Source organism: Phoxinus phoxinus, assembly GCF_949152265.1.
Source record: "Phoxinus phoxinus genome assembly, chromosome: 1".
In the NCBI taxonomy this organism is placed as follows: Eukaryota; Metazoa; Chordata; class Actinopteri; order Cypriniformes; family Leuciscidae; genus Phoxinus; species Phoxinus phoxinus.
This window is the reverse complement of record NC_136876.1, coordinates 16,478,405-16,496,208: the sequence shown is the minus strand read 5'-3', so window position 1 is coordinate 16,496,208 and position 17,804 is coordinate 16,478,405. Positions and strand designations below refer to the sequence as shown.

At 41.0% G+C, this 17,804-nt stretch overlaps 1 protein-coding gene across 4 annotated transcripts in view; it reads right to left on the bottom strand.

Moving 5' to 3' along the window:
• Positions 1-3,195: 3,195 nt before the first annotated feature.
• Positions 3,196-17,804, bottom strand: part of crebbpb (CREB binding lysine acetyltransferase b) — a 66,976-nt gene continuing 52,367 nt past the window's right edge. For 2 of the 4 annotated variants that reach the window (XM_079631674.1, XM_079631672.1), the window contains 20 exons: positions 16,991-17,115; positions 15,186-15,368; positions 14,413-14,733; positions 14,154-14,327; positions 13,126-13,300; positions 12,918-13,036; positions 12,581-12,820; positions 10,451-10,539; positions 9,679-9,759; positions 9,493-9,549; positions 8,555-8,632; positions 8,399-8,466; positions 8,164-8,314; positions 7,865-8,011; positions 7,650-7,763; positions 7,287-7,452; positions 7,002-7,169; positions 6,758-6,919; positions 6,378-6,659; positions 3,196-6,064 (listed from right to left, as the gene is read on the bottom strand). In XM_079631674.1, the coding sequence (XP_079487800.1) occupies positions 3,809-6,064; positions 6,378-6,659; positions 6,758-6,919; positions 7,002-7,169; positions 7,287-7,452; positions 7,650-7,763; positions 7,865-8,011; positions 8,164-8,314; positions 8,399-8,466; positions 8,555-8,632; positions 9,493-9,549; positions 9,679-9,759; positions 10,451-10,539; positions 12,581-12,820; positions 12,918-13,036; positions 13,126-13,300; positions 14,154-14,327; positions 14,413-14,733; positions 15,186-15,368; positions 16,991-17,115 (5,156 nt within the window). In that variant the 3' untranslated portion in view covers positions 3,196-3,808. Of the gene's footprint in view, positions 6,065-6,377; positions 6,660-6,757; positions 6,920-7,001; positions 7,170-7,286; positions 7,453-7,649; positions 7,764-7,864; positions 8,012-8,163; positions 8,315-8,398; positions 8,467-8,554; positions 8,633-9,492; positions 9,550-9,645; positions 9,760-10,450; positions 10,540-12,580; positions 12,821-12,917; positions 13,037-13,125; positions 13,301-14,153; positions 14,328-14,412; positions 14,734-15,185; positions 15,369-16,990; positions 17,116-17,804 lie in introns of all 4 variants that reach the window. The other 2 variants (XM_079631671.1, XM_079631673.1) reach the window with 1 other exon arrangement.

The window sequence follows — 17,804 nt, the reverse complement described above, 5'->3', positions numbered from 1 at the left end:
CGCGACTCTCTTCATATTGCTCATGTTTGCGTTCTAAGAACAAATAGAACGCAGCGACACTGGAACGCTAAACACGTTCTGTAAATCGAACTTATCTGCCCAGGATGACATCAGTAAGTTAGTTAAAACTGATGTTTATGATTACGAACACGAGAAGAAGCATGCTGAGAGAGACGAAGAAAAACCTGTCGATATCTGCGGTTTATGCGTTTAAAACGTAGGTAACAAACACACATTTTGCGAGGTAGAAAATAGGAAAAGTCCTGTAAAATATAATGGTGGCAGCACTACTTTTCAGCGAACTCTAAAATAGTGTGGACACAGCGGAGTAATCTCACATTTTAAAATAAAAAAATTAGTTAAGCGCCAAAGGTAAATTGGCCGTTTCCACCGTTTGTATCACTCCGAGGTCACGTACACACTGCGAAGTAACAACCGCATTTAAATGCAAAATACAGGAGTTGCTCCGAAGTAGTGATAGGCCTATAACTAAAATCACTTTTTGACTTTTCGCAGCTGTAAAGAGACAATTTGACCTTTTTGGCAAATCTATTTTTGACCAAATGATTAGAAATGAGTTGCTATGAAAGGCCGTTTTCATCTTAGGCTATAAGAGAAATAAAAACCCTGCTTTAGTAAATCAGAATTATGACAAAAAGGTCATAATAATGAGATAGTAATTCACAATTATGTGATCAAAAGTCAATATTGTGACATACAAAGTCATAATTGAGATTAAAAGTAAAAATGACAAAATTATAAAAGGTCGTTTACGGTTTTCAATTAAAAAGTGAGAACTTTTTTAATGCGCTTTAGCCATTCATTTACCCAACAACAGCATCTTGAAACGCAAACTTTTGAATATGCGTTTTAAAGTGGAAGTTTTTGAAAACAATAGTGTTATGGTCTCGGTGTAAACAACAAAAACGTGAAATTGTGAAAACGGTGAATCATGGATTTCATTTTCAGTCTATATGCAATTTCTTTACAACATCGACAACTACTGGCCTGACATGAATAATGCAGCGTTTTTAATAATCCTCATGGGTCCGTGTGAACGGGATCGTTTTGACAAGGTTTACGGTGTAACAATATCGTTTATATCATATTACAAAAATGCAACAATATGTATCCCGGATAGTTCACCCAAAAAAAAAAAAAAATGAAAAAAAATTGTTTTTAGAGAGAAAAAAAAGTCTCGTCAGTAGGCTACTACATTAAACTACTATATACATGTTGAATATAATGTATAATAATGAAATGGGTTTTCCTGCACCAAGTCCCTATTCGTTTACACCCACAATATAATACCAAATTTAGCATTTTAATCAATAGTTTATTGTTTGTTAACCTTTTATCACATGACTTGGAGTATCGCAATAATATCATATCGTGATAAGTATCGAATCGTGACATGAGAGTATCGTTACACCCCTAATGTCTGCACGCTAAAAACAAAGGAAAAATTGTTCGGGTTTTAGAACTTTGTCGTGCAAATTCATAATTGACCATTTTCAAATTATTTGATGTCTATTTAAATTTTTGCTTTAATTTCATATTTACATCATAATTATAAGTTCTCAATATAGACTTTTCACATAAATTACTTGATATGCCATAATTTAAGTTAATTCATAATGACTTAGTATGTAAAAATAAATACAACTAAATTATGATATACATTTCTGAAATTATGACGTTATGATCGTGACGTGTCAAATATTGTAAGCTGTAACTTTGAATGTCAATTGTTTCATAATTGATTCACCATTATTTTTTTTTCTTATGTGGTGGAAATGGGCCACCATACACAAGACGTAACTTCCCAAAAACGATAAGCAAAGAATTATTAATACATAATGGAGAAGCAGTGTTTTGATATGTAATCTGCTGCATATTAACGGCGCAATCTCACTGAACAATAAATGTAGTTTCCACAAGACAATATAAATAATTAATTAGTGAATAAGTGAAGACACATACCTCAGTTTCTGTGATGTTTCTTCCCAGACAGCTGTGCATTAAAAAGCGGAGTTACATTTTCTATAGACTAGAACAATTCAATCTAAAACAAGCATGAATTTGACATCAACATTTAATGTCTAATGTTATTAATATAAATGGCGTAAATTCTTTCTGACCGGTCTATTTGAATGGAGAAAATGTACTTTTATTTAAAAGAATTAAAAGAGCACGTCTATCCTTGTATTGTTCAACTGATCAAGGTTGTGGGATTTGAAAAATTATTAGTATATATATATATATATATATTAGTATATACTTTTTAAAGAGTGTAATTAGTGCAGTAATCTAATTACACTGTTGAAGATGTAATTAGTAGCTAGTAATTACTTTTTTACAGTAACTTGCCCAACACTGCTCGTAAGAAACAAAAATATAAACAGGCCAAATTTTACATTGAGATTACGTTTTTTTTTTAAATGTCATCGCATCCAACCCTGTGAAATGACCAATGCAGTGCGCACAAAAATGGTGAATAGCAGAACAAGGGCTCTAAACTGCAGTTGCACCGTTCAGACACCAGGAGGCGCAGTGAAGCTAGTGTTGAGCACAGACTGCAATACATGCTGAAAAAAGTCAAACGGTTATTCTTCTACAGCACTTTTTTTTACAGTTACAATTAAACCGTGAAGACATAAATTAAAATATTTGTTACCATGCAGCCAGTGTAATTAACCGATGCAAAATGTAAATATTCAGGCACATAAATAGCCGGAAATGAGATTTTCCGAGAACACGCGAGACGAAGTCATCAGAAGCATTGTGTCTGTTGCACACAGTTTATTTAACAATATGGTATATAAGTACGAAACAAGATCTTAACCAGTTTATACAGCGATCTCAATCTTTTTTCCTTTTATTTACAGTATGTCATCAAGCTGCATGATTTACATTAAAGAATCGTTCACCTTCAATTCAAGTTTCATGAGGAGAAAAAAAACAAGAGGTTGACTGAAGAACTCTTTGAACAAATCAGCAGTCAGACGAAGCTCCGGCCTCATACGCGAGGTGGAGGGGACATCATCGATGTTTCAGAGATCAAACGAGAAAACAGGAACATCTTCCTACATCTTAAGAGAGACAACTACTGAATCCAGGCCAATAAATAAACGCATCTGGGCACCTTGAAAAATAAGAGCAACTTTCACAATTTGCTCGCGTGTTTGTGTTCGTGTGTGTGTGTGTGTGTGTGTTTGTGTGTGCAGTAGCCAAGCTCCTTTCTGTACAAATGAATACAGGTCCTCTGTACAAACTCCACAGTTTGGAGAGAAAAAGGCTGCGTGTCCTTTTCCAAACCTGGTAAATGTGAATACGTATCAGACAGGAATGAGGATTGATCCTGATCCTGATTCCACACCAATTATCTTACAGTCCCTAAACACGCGCACACACTCACAACAAAAAGAAAAATGCATTTCAGTTTGCAAACATACAAAAATGAAAGTCTTCAATAATAAAATCAAATATTTTGCCTTGAGAAATTCCATTTAAAAAGTCCATAAGCTCAAAATAACCCCCTCCCCCGAAAAAAAAAACAAAAAAAAAAAACAATTAAAAATGTAACTCCTTATAGACCAGGATTGAATTTCGTCCGGTCCGACATCCCCTCCTAGAAAAAAAACCCCTTTGTGATTCTGCTCTTTAAACAGTAAATTCAATCCCTCCGATAAGGAAGAAAAAGCAGTCCATTGGTTGTGTAAACCTATTACAGTCTTATAATTTTGTCGTCTTTAATTCTCGCGTACAAAACACACCTTTTCTCTCCGCAAAAGAACGTCTCTTAATGCTACAATCCCTCGACGAACTTCTCTAGCGTGTCGCCTGTGGTGTCCATGCTCAAGTCGTTGGAAAGCCCTCCACGGTTTGGCGTGTTCAACTGCGGAAGCATTGCACTCTGTTCAGGTGTGCACAGGTGAGCCTGGTCCATGGGGCCCGGCATGGGTCCCGCCAGGCTGGGGTGTAGGGGCGAGGGCTGGGGCTGCATGCGAGGGGACGGGCTGGAATGTGGCGGCTGTTGGGAAGGGGGACGGGGCGATTGCACGGGGGCAGGCGACCTCACCTGGTTGCCCATCGCATTAGCCATGGCCTGTCCGGGCAGGTGGGCTCCCTGCGCCTGTCCTGCAAGCATGTGTGATTGGGGACTCATGGAAGCGGCCTGTGCCGGCGAGCCCATTTGCTGCTTCAGCAACTGTTGTTGCTGCTGCTGCTGTAGCATGCGCTGTTGCAGCATATTCTGCTGGGCGTCCATACTCATGCCAGGCTGGCCCATCTGAGCCATGGGTTGCATTTGCCCTCCGCCGCCCTGCATGGCCATCTGCTGCTGCATGCGGATTTGCGAGTAACTAGCTGCGCCTTGAGGCTGCGGGAATCTCCCCTGTCCTGTAGGGAGTGTTCCCTGTAGTTGCTGCTGCTGCATCTGCCGAATTAGTTGCCGGCGGAACAGCTGCTGGTTCCCGTTGTGCGCAGCGTTCATCATTTGTCCCTGTGAGCCGAGGGCCGCCATGGCTTGGGTCGGGGCCGGCTGCGCCTGCTGGGGGGGCATGACGGGTCTCTGCACAGGCCCGGCCTGCATCGCAGCCATGTTCTGCATTCCCGGCTGCCCTGCGAGCATGGCCTGCGGGTTCTGCTGCTGCGGTTGGCTGGCTTGGTATTTCGCCGTGCGCTGTTTGATGAACGCGGCCATTAGATGCGGGTTCGACTTGAGGATATTGAGGACCTGCTGCTGCTGCTGAGGGGAGCTAGGTGATTTTAACGTGCGCAGAAGGTCCTGCAGCGCTCCTGGAGCGATGCTGCTAGCCACACCTCTTTGCTGCATGCCTTGTTGTTGAGGGGCCTGTGGCTGCGCCTGCTGGGGAGGCATGACGGCCTGCATTTGCCTCGGCTGCTGCTGCTGTTGTTGTTGTTGTTGCTGCTGCTGCATCAAGGCGCGCTGCATCATTTGCGCCTGTTGGGGCGTCTGCGCAACCTGAGACTGCTGTGGAGCCATGGCCATTTGCTGCGGGGGCACTTGCTGCGTTGGAGGCGCCTGCGGATTCTGCATGGACCCTTGCATCCCAGGCGGCCACTGGCCAGGCTGCATGTTCTGAACCATCTGAGGACCGCGAGGGCCCATCATCTGCATGGGAGTCATCATGCGAGGTTGGTTCATCGGCATGCCGTTCATATTCATTCTATATTCTTGCTGCTGCTGTTGCTGCTGCTGTTGTTGTTGTTGTTGCTGCTGCTGCTGTTGTTGTTGTTGATGCTGCTGCTTAACTTTGGTCATCATCTCTATTTTTTGCGCAACTTTCAAAGCCTGCTGCTGCTGCGGAGAGGGCTGAGGCTGTTGTTGAGGAGGCATGGGCAGGGGAGACTGTTGCTGCTGCTGTTGCAGGGGCGAGGACTGCGGCCCTGGTTTTCCCTGGGGTCCTGGTGTCGATGGTTGGCTGGGGAAGCCTTGCCCCATTGCAGCCACATTCGGATGCGTCTGTTGGGGCTGGTTGGCTAAAGACTGCGAGGTCTGAGGTGTGTTAGGCTGCTGCAGCTGCTGAGGGTTGGGCGTCCCTGGACCTCCTGAGGTAGTTGGGGAGGGCAGACTCGGAGGCATTCCTCGGCCCTGCATTAGTGCCATACGCCGCCGCATCATCTGCGCCTGCTGCAGTCGCTGCTGAATCTGCTGCTGTCGCAGCTTGTGCTTGATATTTAGACAGAAGGGCACGGGGCACTTGTTCTCCTGGCAGTGCTTGGCATGGTAACAGCACAATGCGATGAGTTGCTTGCAAACAGGGCAGCCTCCGTTGGTCTTGCGCTTGCAGCCCTTGGTGTGCTGCACCACTCTCTTCATCTTCTGACAGGACGGCAGAGAACAGTTGGCGTTTCGGCACTGGCAGGCATGCACCAGCGACTGAATGCAGCGTTGGATGCTGAGGCGTCGACTCTCCTGTGGGCTCTTGTTGGCCTCGCCGCCCTGGTTGTTGCTGTCGTCGTCCAGGCCCAATCCCCACTTCACCATTTGGTGTTCATGGCCCTTGGAGTTGTAGCAGTTGATGCATAGATCAAAGTCCTGAAAGAAATCAGAAGAAGAATTGATATTGCTTTCTGGATAATCATAGTATAGAATATTAATTCACTGTTGCACGACTGGAGCCGGTATACTGGCGTTATATTTATAGCTACAGGCACAGTTGCCCTAGAGCAATGGTTCCCTCCTTGCGAGGTTTAAACATGAAACCTGCTAGTTTCCTCAGGTCTTGATAAATTGCCAATACAAAAGGTATAATTTCTCTCGTCTAGTTTTTACAAACTTCCTGTTGAATATCAAACAATGGCAACAGTAACCCAAATGCTCTGTCAAAGCCACAAAAAAGGAGACTGACCACGCAAACGGTGCAATGCCAGCGTGTCTCTACGTGATGCTGGCATTCGTTGCAGGTGTACACAAATCGGTCTTGGCCCTGATTGTGTAGCTCCACCAGCATGCACATACTGCTCCATTGGCAGCGGCGCAGGGAACTGAACTCCCAGTGCTTGTCCCTGGCCAGTGTCAGGAAGGCATCACGGCCGTCCATCAGGTCGCAGGTCAGCGGTGGGTCAGGGTCCATGATAGGAGGAAGGGTGTTGACCACTGGACCAGCATGGAGGTGGATCACGAAGAAGACCTGGATTTCACGAAGTAAGAGAAGATCTGGTCAGCACTTGGCACATTAGTAAATTGTGAGTGGAAGTAATGGTCTTCAGGTAAAAAGTCTAGTCCCACCTCTTTGTGCTTCTCCATTGTTGCATATAGCTTCTGGGACAAATCATTAGCTACATTCGGCATCCCAGGCTTCTTTTTGTTGGCGCGGCTCACGCTGCTCTTGTTTTTGTTGGTCTTTTTATTGTTCTTCTTTTTGGCGTTCTTGCTGTCAACTTGGGTTCCCTGCGGAAATGCAAGACATTTAGAGAAAATGGCTACAGACTACACTAAATACTCATTCACACCATTTGGCACTCTGACTAACCTCTACCGTCTCAGATGAGGCTGTATTCTCCTCCTTCTTCCTTTCCTCCTCCTCCTGTTCCAGCTCCTTAATGCTTTCCTCCAGAACATTGGGCCAAAAATCACCTTCGAAATAGGGTAGCTCATTGGCACTTGTAAGCCGGTCCTCAGTGGCCTGCTTAAATATGTCCTGCGTAACACAAGTAAGCCATTTTGTGAGTCATATCTGTGACAATATGATGTTAACCCATTATGAATGAAACCTGATAGAGCGCAAATTTAAAATACAAATACAACATCGGCATACCTTATAGTCATGAATGATTCTTTCTGCAAATGCTTTGTCCAGCATTTTGCGGTACCACTCCTGGAGTCTTTTAGGCTTGGGAATCTTCTGATCGGGAGGGTGACAGTGGAAGATGTAGTCATCGCCTTCACTAGGTGGGCAGGCCCAGATATGACCAGTCACATATCTGTAGGTGGGAAAGTCAAATTCATTAGTGCATTAAATATGAAATGTAAAAAAAAAAAGAAAAGAAAAAAAAAGGCTTATTTAGAGTGGACTTGCAATTATAGGCTGACATTGGAGAAAGCACGTATTGTAACACCAAAAACCATTACACATATCTTTAAGGAAGCATTTTAACTTAATCAAGGTGGCACAACTTACCCAAGTTTCTTAACATACTCCAAATAGCCAATGAGGATTTCATGGTAAACTGCCGTTCTTAGCAACCGAGGCTTGAAGAAGTGAATACTGTCAAGATATGATATGTATACCCGCCTGGAAAAAGGAGAAAAACGAGACAATTAGTCAATTTCTGCCTGTTCAAGATACAATTCAGCATTGTTTTTTTTTCAGACAGATCAGTATTTGCATGATACCTGGTGTTAGGAAAGGGACATTCAGATCCATATTCCTGGACATGCATGCCAAAGAAACACACATCCACTCCATCAATCTCCTCAAATGCAAAAAGTGCTTTGGTTCTGTAGGGAAAGCTTTCGCACATCTCTCCTGAGTCAACAAACCTGCAGAGAAATAGTTTGATGCAAAATTAGCTTCTTTCAATTCAGGTACAAAGAAAACCATTCTTAGTCAGCATGAAATCAAAATCGAACCAATTTGTTTCTGACTAAGTCAAAGTCAAATGCTGGATTCATATTCATTATCTGTGACTTACCTGGATTTCATCCCAGGTTTGACCTCCACGGTCTTTTCAGAGCTGGCGACCACCCGCACAAACACCTCTCCGGCCTCGGGGTGATTCTGCCTTTTCAAGTACTTATTCACTCGGTCCTCGATGTACGATCCCAGCCTCGTGGTCTGTAACCCTGATCAGAAATACACAGAGTTACTTCACTCTGCAACAGACACTGACCGAGGGGCAAGCAGGAATATCCATCAAAAACACTCACTTTTAGCACAGAACTTGTTTTCCTTTCTCGTTTTTCCTGACTTCTTCATGCAGTTGTCACAGATGAAACTGTTATAGGAAAAGAGAAAAACAGGAGCTGTAGTGATCACGGCATGACAGGCTAAACCTCAGGAGAACAGGCGGATAACATGCTCACCCTGTTGGCCAGATGATGTCGTAATGCAGTGCACAGATTTGATGCATCTTCCGGCCACAGTCTTTACATTCAACAAAGCTGTTAAAATACAGAGGAAGGTGTTAAAAACAATATTGACAAGCGTGATTAATTTTTTTTCCCATGAGTAAAACTTTAGAATAAGACCTAATTTGTAAATATTATTTAATGCACTAACAATGGCAAATGCATTTTTACAGAAATTATGAATATTTGTTAACGTTAGTTTATAAAATGTTTATATTAGTTCAGTGTTAACTAATGCTAACTGATTCAATGTATTAGTAAATGTTGAGATTAACATTATGAAAGCTTAATGTAAAATGTTACCATTTCATGTGACTTTTCAGAATTAAAAAAGTACCGCTCACTACAAATGCACAATAGAATGCATGCCATTTTTTAATTAATATGCAAATGCATGTGCAAAAATGACAATTTCTTGAACATTTTTGACAAATAACTTGAGTTATTTTAGGAAGTGGCATTCAAATGGTAAATTATTTTATATTTTAATGCAATCTTGTAATCTAATCAAAGAAAGACTAAAGACATCATAGTTGATTGTGCTTCTGATTCATTTGACACTTTATTTGCATACAATATGCATATGCATTAGGATACATGAAGACATGAAGAAGTGCCATCTGACATTTTCTTTTAGAATGATCATTTTTATCAAGCTTGTATATTTAAGTTCAGTAATTTCACTTTAATGACAATGAATAGGTCATTTCCATTGCCATTAAAGTGAATAAACTGAACAAACATACAATCTTGATCAAAATGATCATTCTAGAAGAAAATTTCAGATGGTACCTACTTGGAGGCTTTTGCATCTGAAGTCTTCCCATATTGTTGCTATAATAGAATGCAAGTGCATAGTCACACACAGACACGATTAAAATGATGAGACTTACGGCTCAGAGTCCAACATGTCATTTTTCTTCTTCTCAAACTGCTCCTTTGATATCATACTGCAGAGAGACGCATAATATACATTCCACATGGCATCTTTACACATGTACAACTCATTCTTTAGGAGTAATTGTGCGATTTAATAGAAGCAAAACCTCAAAGCTTTCTGGGCGACAGAAGATACATACGTCTGCGGCTGCGCTGGGTCGTCTCCCAGGGTGACACTGTCGCCCTGGATCTCGTTGAAGCACTTCTCGCAGAAGTGATACCTGTCGGCAACAAGGCCATATTTGGGTGAACAGGAGCCAGCACACAAGAGCACAGGCAAACCGGCACACGGAGAGCAGCACAGCACAAGAGCGCAGAACGTGGGTTCGGGCAGAGATACGACACACAGCAGACAGGCCGAGGCAGAGCACAGGTTAGCAATCCAACTCACAAATGAGCGTTAAATCCAAAAATGATGGATAGCAACAGGATGGTGTGTCTTTTCATGCACCACAGAGAAGCTGCATGCATTTTCTGATTGACCACAGGATCTTAAGAACAAATTATAAGCACGAAACAAACAAAGAGTGCAACAAGACAACATGATGGAGATGAGAAACATGGGAAAGTGGTGCACTAGAGCATTTCCAGGCATTCTATTACTTAAAATTATGACAATTAACAAAGTTTTCAGGATTTACACAAAAATGATTGCTCTGCTGGGTGAAGCAGCCTTGTAAGTAAAGATCTAGGCTTGTAAACCGAAAGATTCAACAACGACTGATAAAAGTATCACCACTGCGCCCTTGAGCAAGACGCTTAACCTTTGAACTTGCTTTTATGACTCTGTTTATAAGGTGCAAACGACACAGAGTCGACTGAGCACTAAACATCTCAAGCCTGATCTCAGTGCATCACGGTCCCCTTTGGAAACTCGTTCATCGCCACCTCATTTCTCACGCCGTTGGTTACCTGTTTTGGTAGCTGTAATATGTGCCGTCTCTGGAGATAGTGCAGAGCTGTTTGCCATAGCAGCAAAGCGTCTGCGGTGAAAACTCGTACTGTGGAGACAGAAAAGACAATTCTGTGAAATGCAACCATGGTCATTTTAGCATCATTTATAATTAGCATTTTTTTTTCCATATTTTCTATTGTCATTTATTTTAGTTGTATTGACTACTTCGGTAGCCCTTTACAACAAGGTCTCATTTGATAACATTAATTAATGAATTACCTAACATGAACAAAAAAGCAAGCAATATGTGTTTCACAGAATGTATTAATCTGTTACTTTTAGTTAATAAAATACTACTGATCATTGTTTGTTCGAGTTAGTTCACAGTGCATTGTGTTACAGATAACTTTATTTAAAAAAATGTATTCAATGTTGAAATTAAGGGTGTATTCACACCAGGATAGTCCGCTAGTTCACTTGCTTTGGTCCGGACCAAATACAATGTTGATTTTCTTTGTTTGGTGTGGTTCGCTTTCACACTGCCCTTTTTGCAAGTGAACCAAAATTTGTTAACAAAACCACATGTGTGCTAAAGACATTCTCAAGCAGGGAAAAGCAGAAAGTGCAAAAACGGGCAATTTATAGAGATCTTTCAAAGTGCCATTTTTATTCTTTTACTGATTTGCTGTTATCAGCTACTAACGCAATATGAAAAAACTTATGAGCATCATATGATACAATGTCATCTATACGATGTTGTAATTAGGATTTTAAGAAGACGAAGATGTGCTGCAAGACGGTTCTGGCGGAGAAAGCATTTTACTGAAAACGTTCTGACATTATGAAAAACAAGTGAACAGTCAGTAATAAAATAAGAACAAATACACAAATTACAAGCAGAGATGAATAGGCTATGAAATATCAAAGTTGCAAAGTCAAATTCTGGTACAGAAATTAATAATTAAGCCTAAATGTAAAATAACAATATTTTCACTGTAGAAATTAAATATATAGTTTAATCTTTGTTAAAGCTGTATTTTGTTGTTTTCTTAACATTAATGACACATGATAAGAGCAGGAATATTGGGTTTCTGCTCGGAACGAGAAAAAATGACAACCGAGAGAATGCTAGCAGAGAATTTAAGACGAGTCAGTCTTAAGGAAACGCAAAAGAGGAATCAATTCGGTGTTTGAGTGCTATAACGCGCCTCTCTCGCTCTCTGCGTGCGTGCACGCTTAGGGTGTGTGCGGCTGTGGTCACAGATAATGCGCGAGTCCAGATTTTCGCCACTACTGCGTTTAAAATTGTTTGAATGTGTAAATTGGCAAGACAAAACACATCCAAATGATAAACGTTCAGTCTAAGATGTTTGTTTGGTCCGCACCCGAGTTGGATTTCTGTATTCACACCTGCCCAAAAGATCCGCACCAAGGGGAGAAACGAACTTGAGATCGATTCAATTGAACCAAACAAGGCAGGTGTGAATACACCCTAACTTTAAAGTACTGTTCATTGTTAGTTCAATAATGTAGTTAACTAATGTTAACAATTGAAACAAAGTGTTACCTATATTTCTATATAGCTTAAAATTTTTATTTTTAGTAATTCAAGTACTTAATCAAAAATGTGAAATTTTGCCTTGCCAATTAAATACATTTTTTAATCTAAATACTTTATCCCCCAGTTACACAGACAAGGCTTAAGTCTAGTCCCAGACTAAAAAGCACGTTTGAACTGTTTTAACGGAAAGTAACTTGCACTGACATCTTATAAAATATGTCAGTGTCATTGGTTTGTTTCAAGATGCACATCAGTAATGTTTTTTCCTAAGGCACGTTTATAAAAGCTATAATATCCTAACTGACCTAAGGCCTAATCCTGTCTGTGAATTAATCCTGCCAGGGCATTATTTATTTTAGCTTTATTTCAATTACTTAAAACAATTTGTAATGCTTTTAGTGTACACTTTACAATAAGATCCCATTATGCCCGGTTCAGACAACACGTTATCAGCCTGATTTTGGCACGATCTGTTTGCTGTAGGGCAGGTGTGCCCAATCCCGCTCCTGCCGATCGACTGTCCTGCACAGTTCATCTCCAATCCTAATCCCAAATCCTTCCTGAACGGAGAAGCTCCAGTTCTCACCTTGCGGCCGCAGCAGTAACCCAGACCCTGCATGACAGGGTCAATCTCCTGCTCGAACACCTCGGCCAGCTTCGAGCAGTACTTGTACACTCGAGATGTTTTGCGGTTGTAGAGCCAGGCGTTGTTGAACATCAGCCAGATGTCGTCCACGTACTGCCAGGGTTCCTGGTACTGCCCGGTGTCCAGCTTCCTCTTGATGGTGGAAAGGTCGATTGGGTTCTTTACAATGTCAAAGTAGTCCTGAAGAAACAAGATCAAATACATGGTGATTATCTAATACTTTTAGATCTTTTTTGAAGAGATTACATCAGCCAAATAACAGGTGTATGGGATTTACCGGGATGCCCAGTAGATTTGGGTCCACCGGCTGGCGGAAGGGCAAGGACTCCGGGTCTTGACGATACAGCGCTTCTAAGGTAGGCATCAACGCCTGTCTGAGCTCCTCTGGTTTGAAAACTGTAACAAATCATCATGATCGAATCAAATTACAGATATTGCTGAATGTAGTTACAATGTTTTTTTTCCTGATGGAATTTTTTTTTTACTTTTCTTGCGTGACTGGGCGGATTGACTGGATGGTGTGTTGTTGGTGCTGGACACGTCCTCCTCTTTTGGTTCGGTCTTTGTCTCTGGTTTCTTCTCCTCCGCATCCATCGGTTCCTGTTTGGGTTCTACAGTCTCTGGCTGCTCCTTTACTTGTAGAGGTTTGACATCTTCATCCTAATGAACAACATGCATTACATTACTAAAGACGGTTTCATTAGATTTCATTATAAGGAAAGATCGTGGAACTAAAGAACTGAAGAGCGTCAAGAGATTTTTTTTAATAGCGTCTCTGATTTTAACTTTTCTAACAAAAATTGTATTCGTGTTAGCAAGATGAAGTTTAAACTTTCAACAGATAAATGTAATAATACAAAGTCAATTTAACATTGAGAGACAGTGAAAATCTATAAAAGGATGAAAAATCTTGCCGCGAACTATAGTACCATTCAAAATTTGGGGTCAGTGATATTTCTCAGTATGTTTGAAAGAAGTCTCTTTTTCTCACCTAGGCTGCATTTATCTGATCAAAAATACAGTAATAGAAAAAGTAACATTGTGAAATATTATTGCAATTTAAAATAACTGTTTTCTATTGTAATATACTTTAAAATTATTTATTCTTGTGACCTTAAAGCTGTATTTTCAGCATCATTACTCCAGTCTTCAGTGTCACATGATCCTTCAGAAATCATTCTAATATGATGATTTGCTGCTCAAGAAACACTTCTTCTTTATAATAATTATTATTGATATTATACATTTCTAATTATCATCAATACTGATACTGAAAAATACTGAAATAAGTTTTTGCTATATATAAGGTTAAAAAGAAAAGCTTTTATTTGAAATGGAAATATTTACTGTCACTTTGGTAAATTTAATGCACCCTGGCTGAATAAAAGTACCAATATATATATATTTTTACAAAAACCTTACCAAACCCAAAACTTTTGAACGGTAATGTAATAAGAAATAAAGTCAAGAACTGTGGAACCAATTTTTAATTTTAATTTCAGTAATATCACACCTCCATCTTGATATCAGGCTGCTTTTTCCCAGATTCAAACCCCTGCTCGTCGTCTTGAGGCTCAATTTTGGGCTCAACAGCAGGGTAGTCAGGCAAAGCTTGCTGGGAGTGGGTCTCAGCCACAGACGCAGGCGTGGGAACTCTATTATCAACGCTAGCGGCCATTTGAGAGAGCTAATGGACAGACAAACGAGGAATGACATGAGTTAAGGGTGAAATCGCATACAACTGCAAACGAGGCTGTGTTTTCGATCCTCACCGGAGTGCTGGGCTGCTGGGCTTGCACAGAGGTGGGCTGCTGCATCTGCAGGGGGGGCTCAGGCTGGGACTGCAGGGGCGTGTGCGGCTGGGAGGGGGCAGGGGAGGAGCCCAGGACTGAGGGAGGGCGGGGCAAGCCGCTGGGGATGTGGGTGGGCGTGACGTGGCCTCCAGCGGAGGCCGGCGTGGAAGGCTGGGTCTGGAGTGGCTGTAGGCTAGCAGCTGCTGATGGGGTGGAGGGTGGAGGAGGGGTGGAGCACAGGGCGGACGGGGGGCCGAGAGAGCCCACAGCATTCAGGGTCAGGTTAGCGTTCTGTTGCTGCTGCAGAGGAGAGACGGAGGGCATAGCGACTCAGATGACATAGCAAATCAAACTACATTGGCCGCCATTTACAATAGACTGCGACAGAAGGTTCCGGAAGTAAAGTCCATTAATTTCCTCCATAAGGTCATTTATTTTTAACCATCACTTATAAAGTATTTTAACTTTTTCCCAATTTTTAAATACTTTTGGTTCAAATAAACATTTTTATTGTTGTGATTCAGCTCTTAGCTGGTTCGCTTGGTTCATGGCTAATAACAGATTTTTTTTTAAATCACTGTGGAAAAATGAATGGGAAAAAAACTTCCGTAACCAACAAAAAGTGGGTGGGCACTATTTCACTCATCATATGACAGGAAGTGTTTTTGGTGGTGAAATGTCTCACTTGAATGCCTAAGTAACACCACAAACAATGAAACCCCAATGGAGAATGGACATTTCTGACTCCTCACCTGTGGGACAGACTGTCCTGACTGCTGCTGGGCAAGGTTTACATTCACATTCATGCCCCCGGCTGATGATGGGAAGGGTGTCTGGTTCATGAACTGGTTCTGGTTGGGCTGGCCCACCATATTGTTAGCATGGCCTGCCATCATGGATGGTGCTTGCTGCATCCTGGAGGGAGACATACCCATCTGCAAAAACATTAAGAGAAGTTAGAATTGGGCCACAGAAGTATATTACTGCCATTCGTTCTTTATTAGTGAAACAGGATTGTTTTAAATTCCTAGTGAACAGAATGCAAATCTAAGATGGCAGACCACTCGAGGACAAAGTTGTCTAGAAATAAACTGAAAAATATGAATGTATAAATAAAAATATATTATTCTATCCAATATTTATGCATTATACATTTTATACTCAAGTGTGCAATAGCGACCAGCCTTGGTTCCAGAAGTATTTATCCCCATAAACATTTCTAAATATTTACAAGTCATGAACCGAACCAACCAGCTACGAGGTGAATCGCAACATTACAAACATTGGTTTGAGGCAAAAAAGTATTTATTTACAAAATGTACAAGACTATTTTGAGAGTGTAGGACACTCAATTACATCATTAGCACTGGGATATGGGAGTGGATGGACACTAGAGTATTCTTTTGGCGCAGTTTGCTCTAAAAAAAAAAGAAGTTATTTTTTGGGGAAGAATCATGGGTAATGTAACATTAGGTTAACACCAGGAAAGTGTTAACCAAGATTTATATATGTTGAAATAGTACAGAATAGCATATTCCACTGATTAATTGAAGTTAATGTTAGAAAATTAATGGGATTTTATCTTCCAGCATCTAAATGTTGCACTCTAATGAGAGTATAAAGCTGTTAGCTTAGCGACACGTTCAATGCAAATGTTATTGGAATCATTGTGAGTCGTGTCTTGTTGCTTATGTAGAGCATTCCAAATCAGACGTTTTTTGAGGTAACACCTGGGTAGACAGCCAGGCAGCTCACTAGTTTCAACACACTGTAGAGTAATGCCAAAGTCCCTTTAAGACAAGTCAGTTAACTCGGAGGCCATCTTTGAAATGCCTCTCGGGTCTCTTTTGAATGGGGAAACATCAAATTCTTCAAAACTGTTCGCAAAGCTTATGATTAAATTTCATATTTGAAATCACCAATGAAACAACTGTCTGATAAAATTTGTTTCTAAACGCTCTAATCATGACAGACAATAAAATTTTTCACGCTGGATCAAGCTATCGGGCATGCGCAGTGGAAGCGCGCGTCTGACTGTTTCCATAGGAACCGGCGCTTCTAACGGCAGCTGCAGTGACGCGATGACTTTACCCATCAGCAATTGGCTGTTATTTAGAAGGCGGGATTTTTTCTGCCATTTGAGTGTTGCACTTTCCCCCATTTAAAACAATACGAGTGACGCGTTTGGTGCTATTCTATAGATCTATAGACCTTATGTAGCTCCGCCCCTTTTCAGCGCTGCGCTCGTTGTCTTTTGTCTTACGGTCTGTATTTTCACAGCGATCTTGTGCATTTATGAATGAACGGCACGTTTTAAAATCTTCCCAGTCTACTGACATTTGTTAAGACATCTGCTTTAAACATCACAATCGTCATGATAACTTTCGTTAACTTTACATTAAGTAAATCCACTTCAAAAGCGAATTACTCCTGGACAGCAATGCCATAGAGATGTACAGAACGACCGCAAAAAGGGAAGTTCAAAGACAATATTCTAAATATGGCGGCGCCCTTGTTTCTCTGGCGCATAAGGTCTATAGTCTTTGGTAATGCTCACCGCTGGAACGTTACCCATGCCCATCTGAGGGGGGTGGGTCATAGGAGATGCTGCGCGAGGAGCTCCCACCGGCGACTGGGACATCTGCACGTTCTGCATGGTCACGGGGTTGAACTGGCCCATTCCTGCAGAGCATGATGGGAAAAACACATTCAAAAGTTGATAAAAGGTGGATTGAAGCTTTTGAGTAATTCCTGCGCTACCAGTATGACTGCTTTTTTTCTTCCCAACATGAAATGGCATTCACAAACTGTTTTATTCCTGTAATATAACATATTTCAGAGTCAAAATCATCCTAAATCTATCATTATTTGCTATTATTGACATAACTTTTATTACATTCAGGTTGACTGCCAATATGTCCAAAATTTCAGAAAGTCTGCCGCTTCAGAGATGTAGCAAGTTATTACATATAGATAAAATATGTAAAAAAAGGCACAAAAAGACCCAGAACGTGTGCTAAGATTGTAAATAAGAGCAATTTTGATACATACACAATTTAAAACAAAGCAAAAAGGAATCGGGTAGACGATATAGAATAATTGATTAATTAAATATATTAATCAGAAATGTTTCTTGAGCAGCAAATCATCATATTAGAATGATATCTGATGGACCATGTGACACTGAAGACTGGAGTAATGATGCTGAAAATTCAGCTTTGATCACAGAAATAAATAAGATTTGACAAAAAAAAATTCAGTTATTTTAAATTGTAAAAATATTTTACAACATTACTTTTTTACTGTATTTTTGACATTTTGGTAAGCTAAAGAGTCTGCTTCCAAAAACAACAAAAAACTTGGCAACTTTT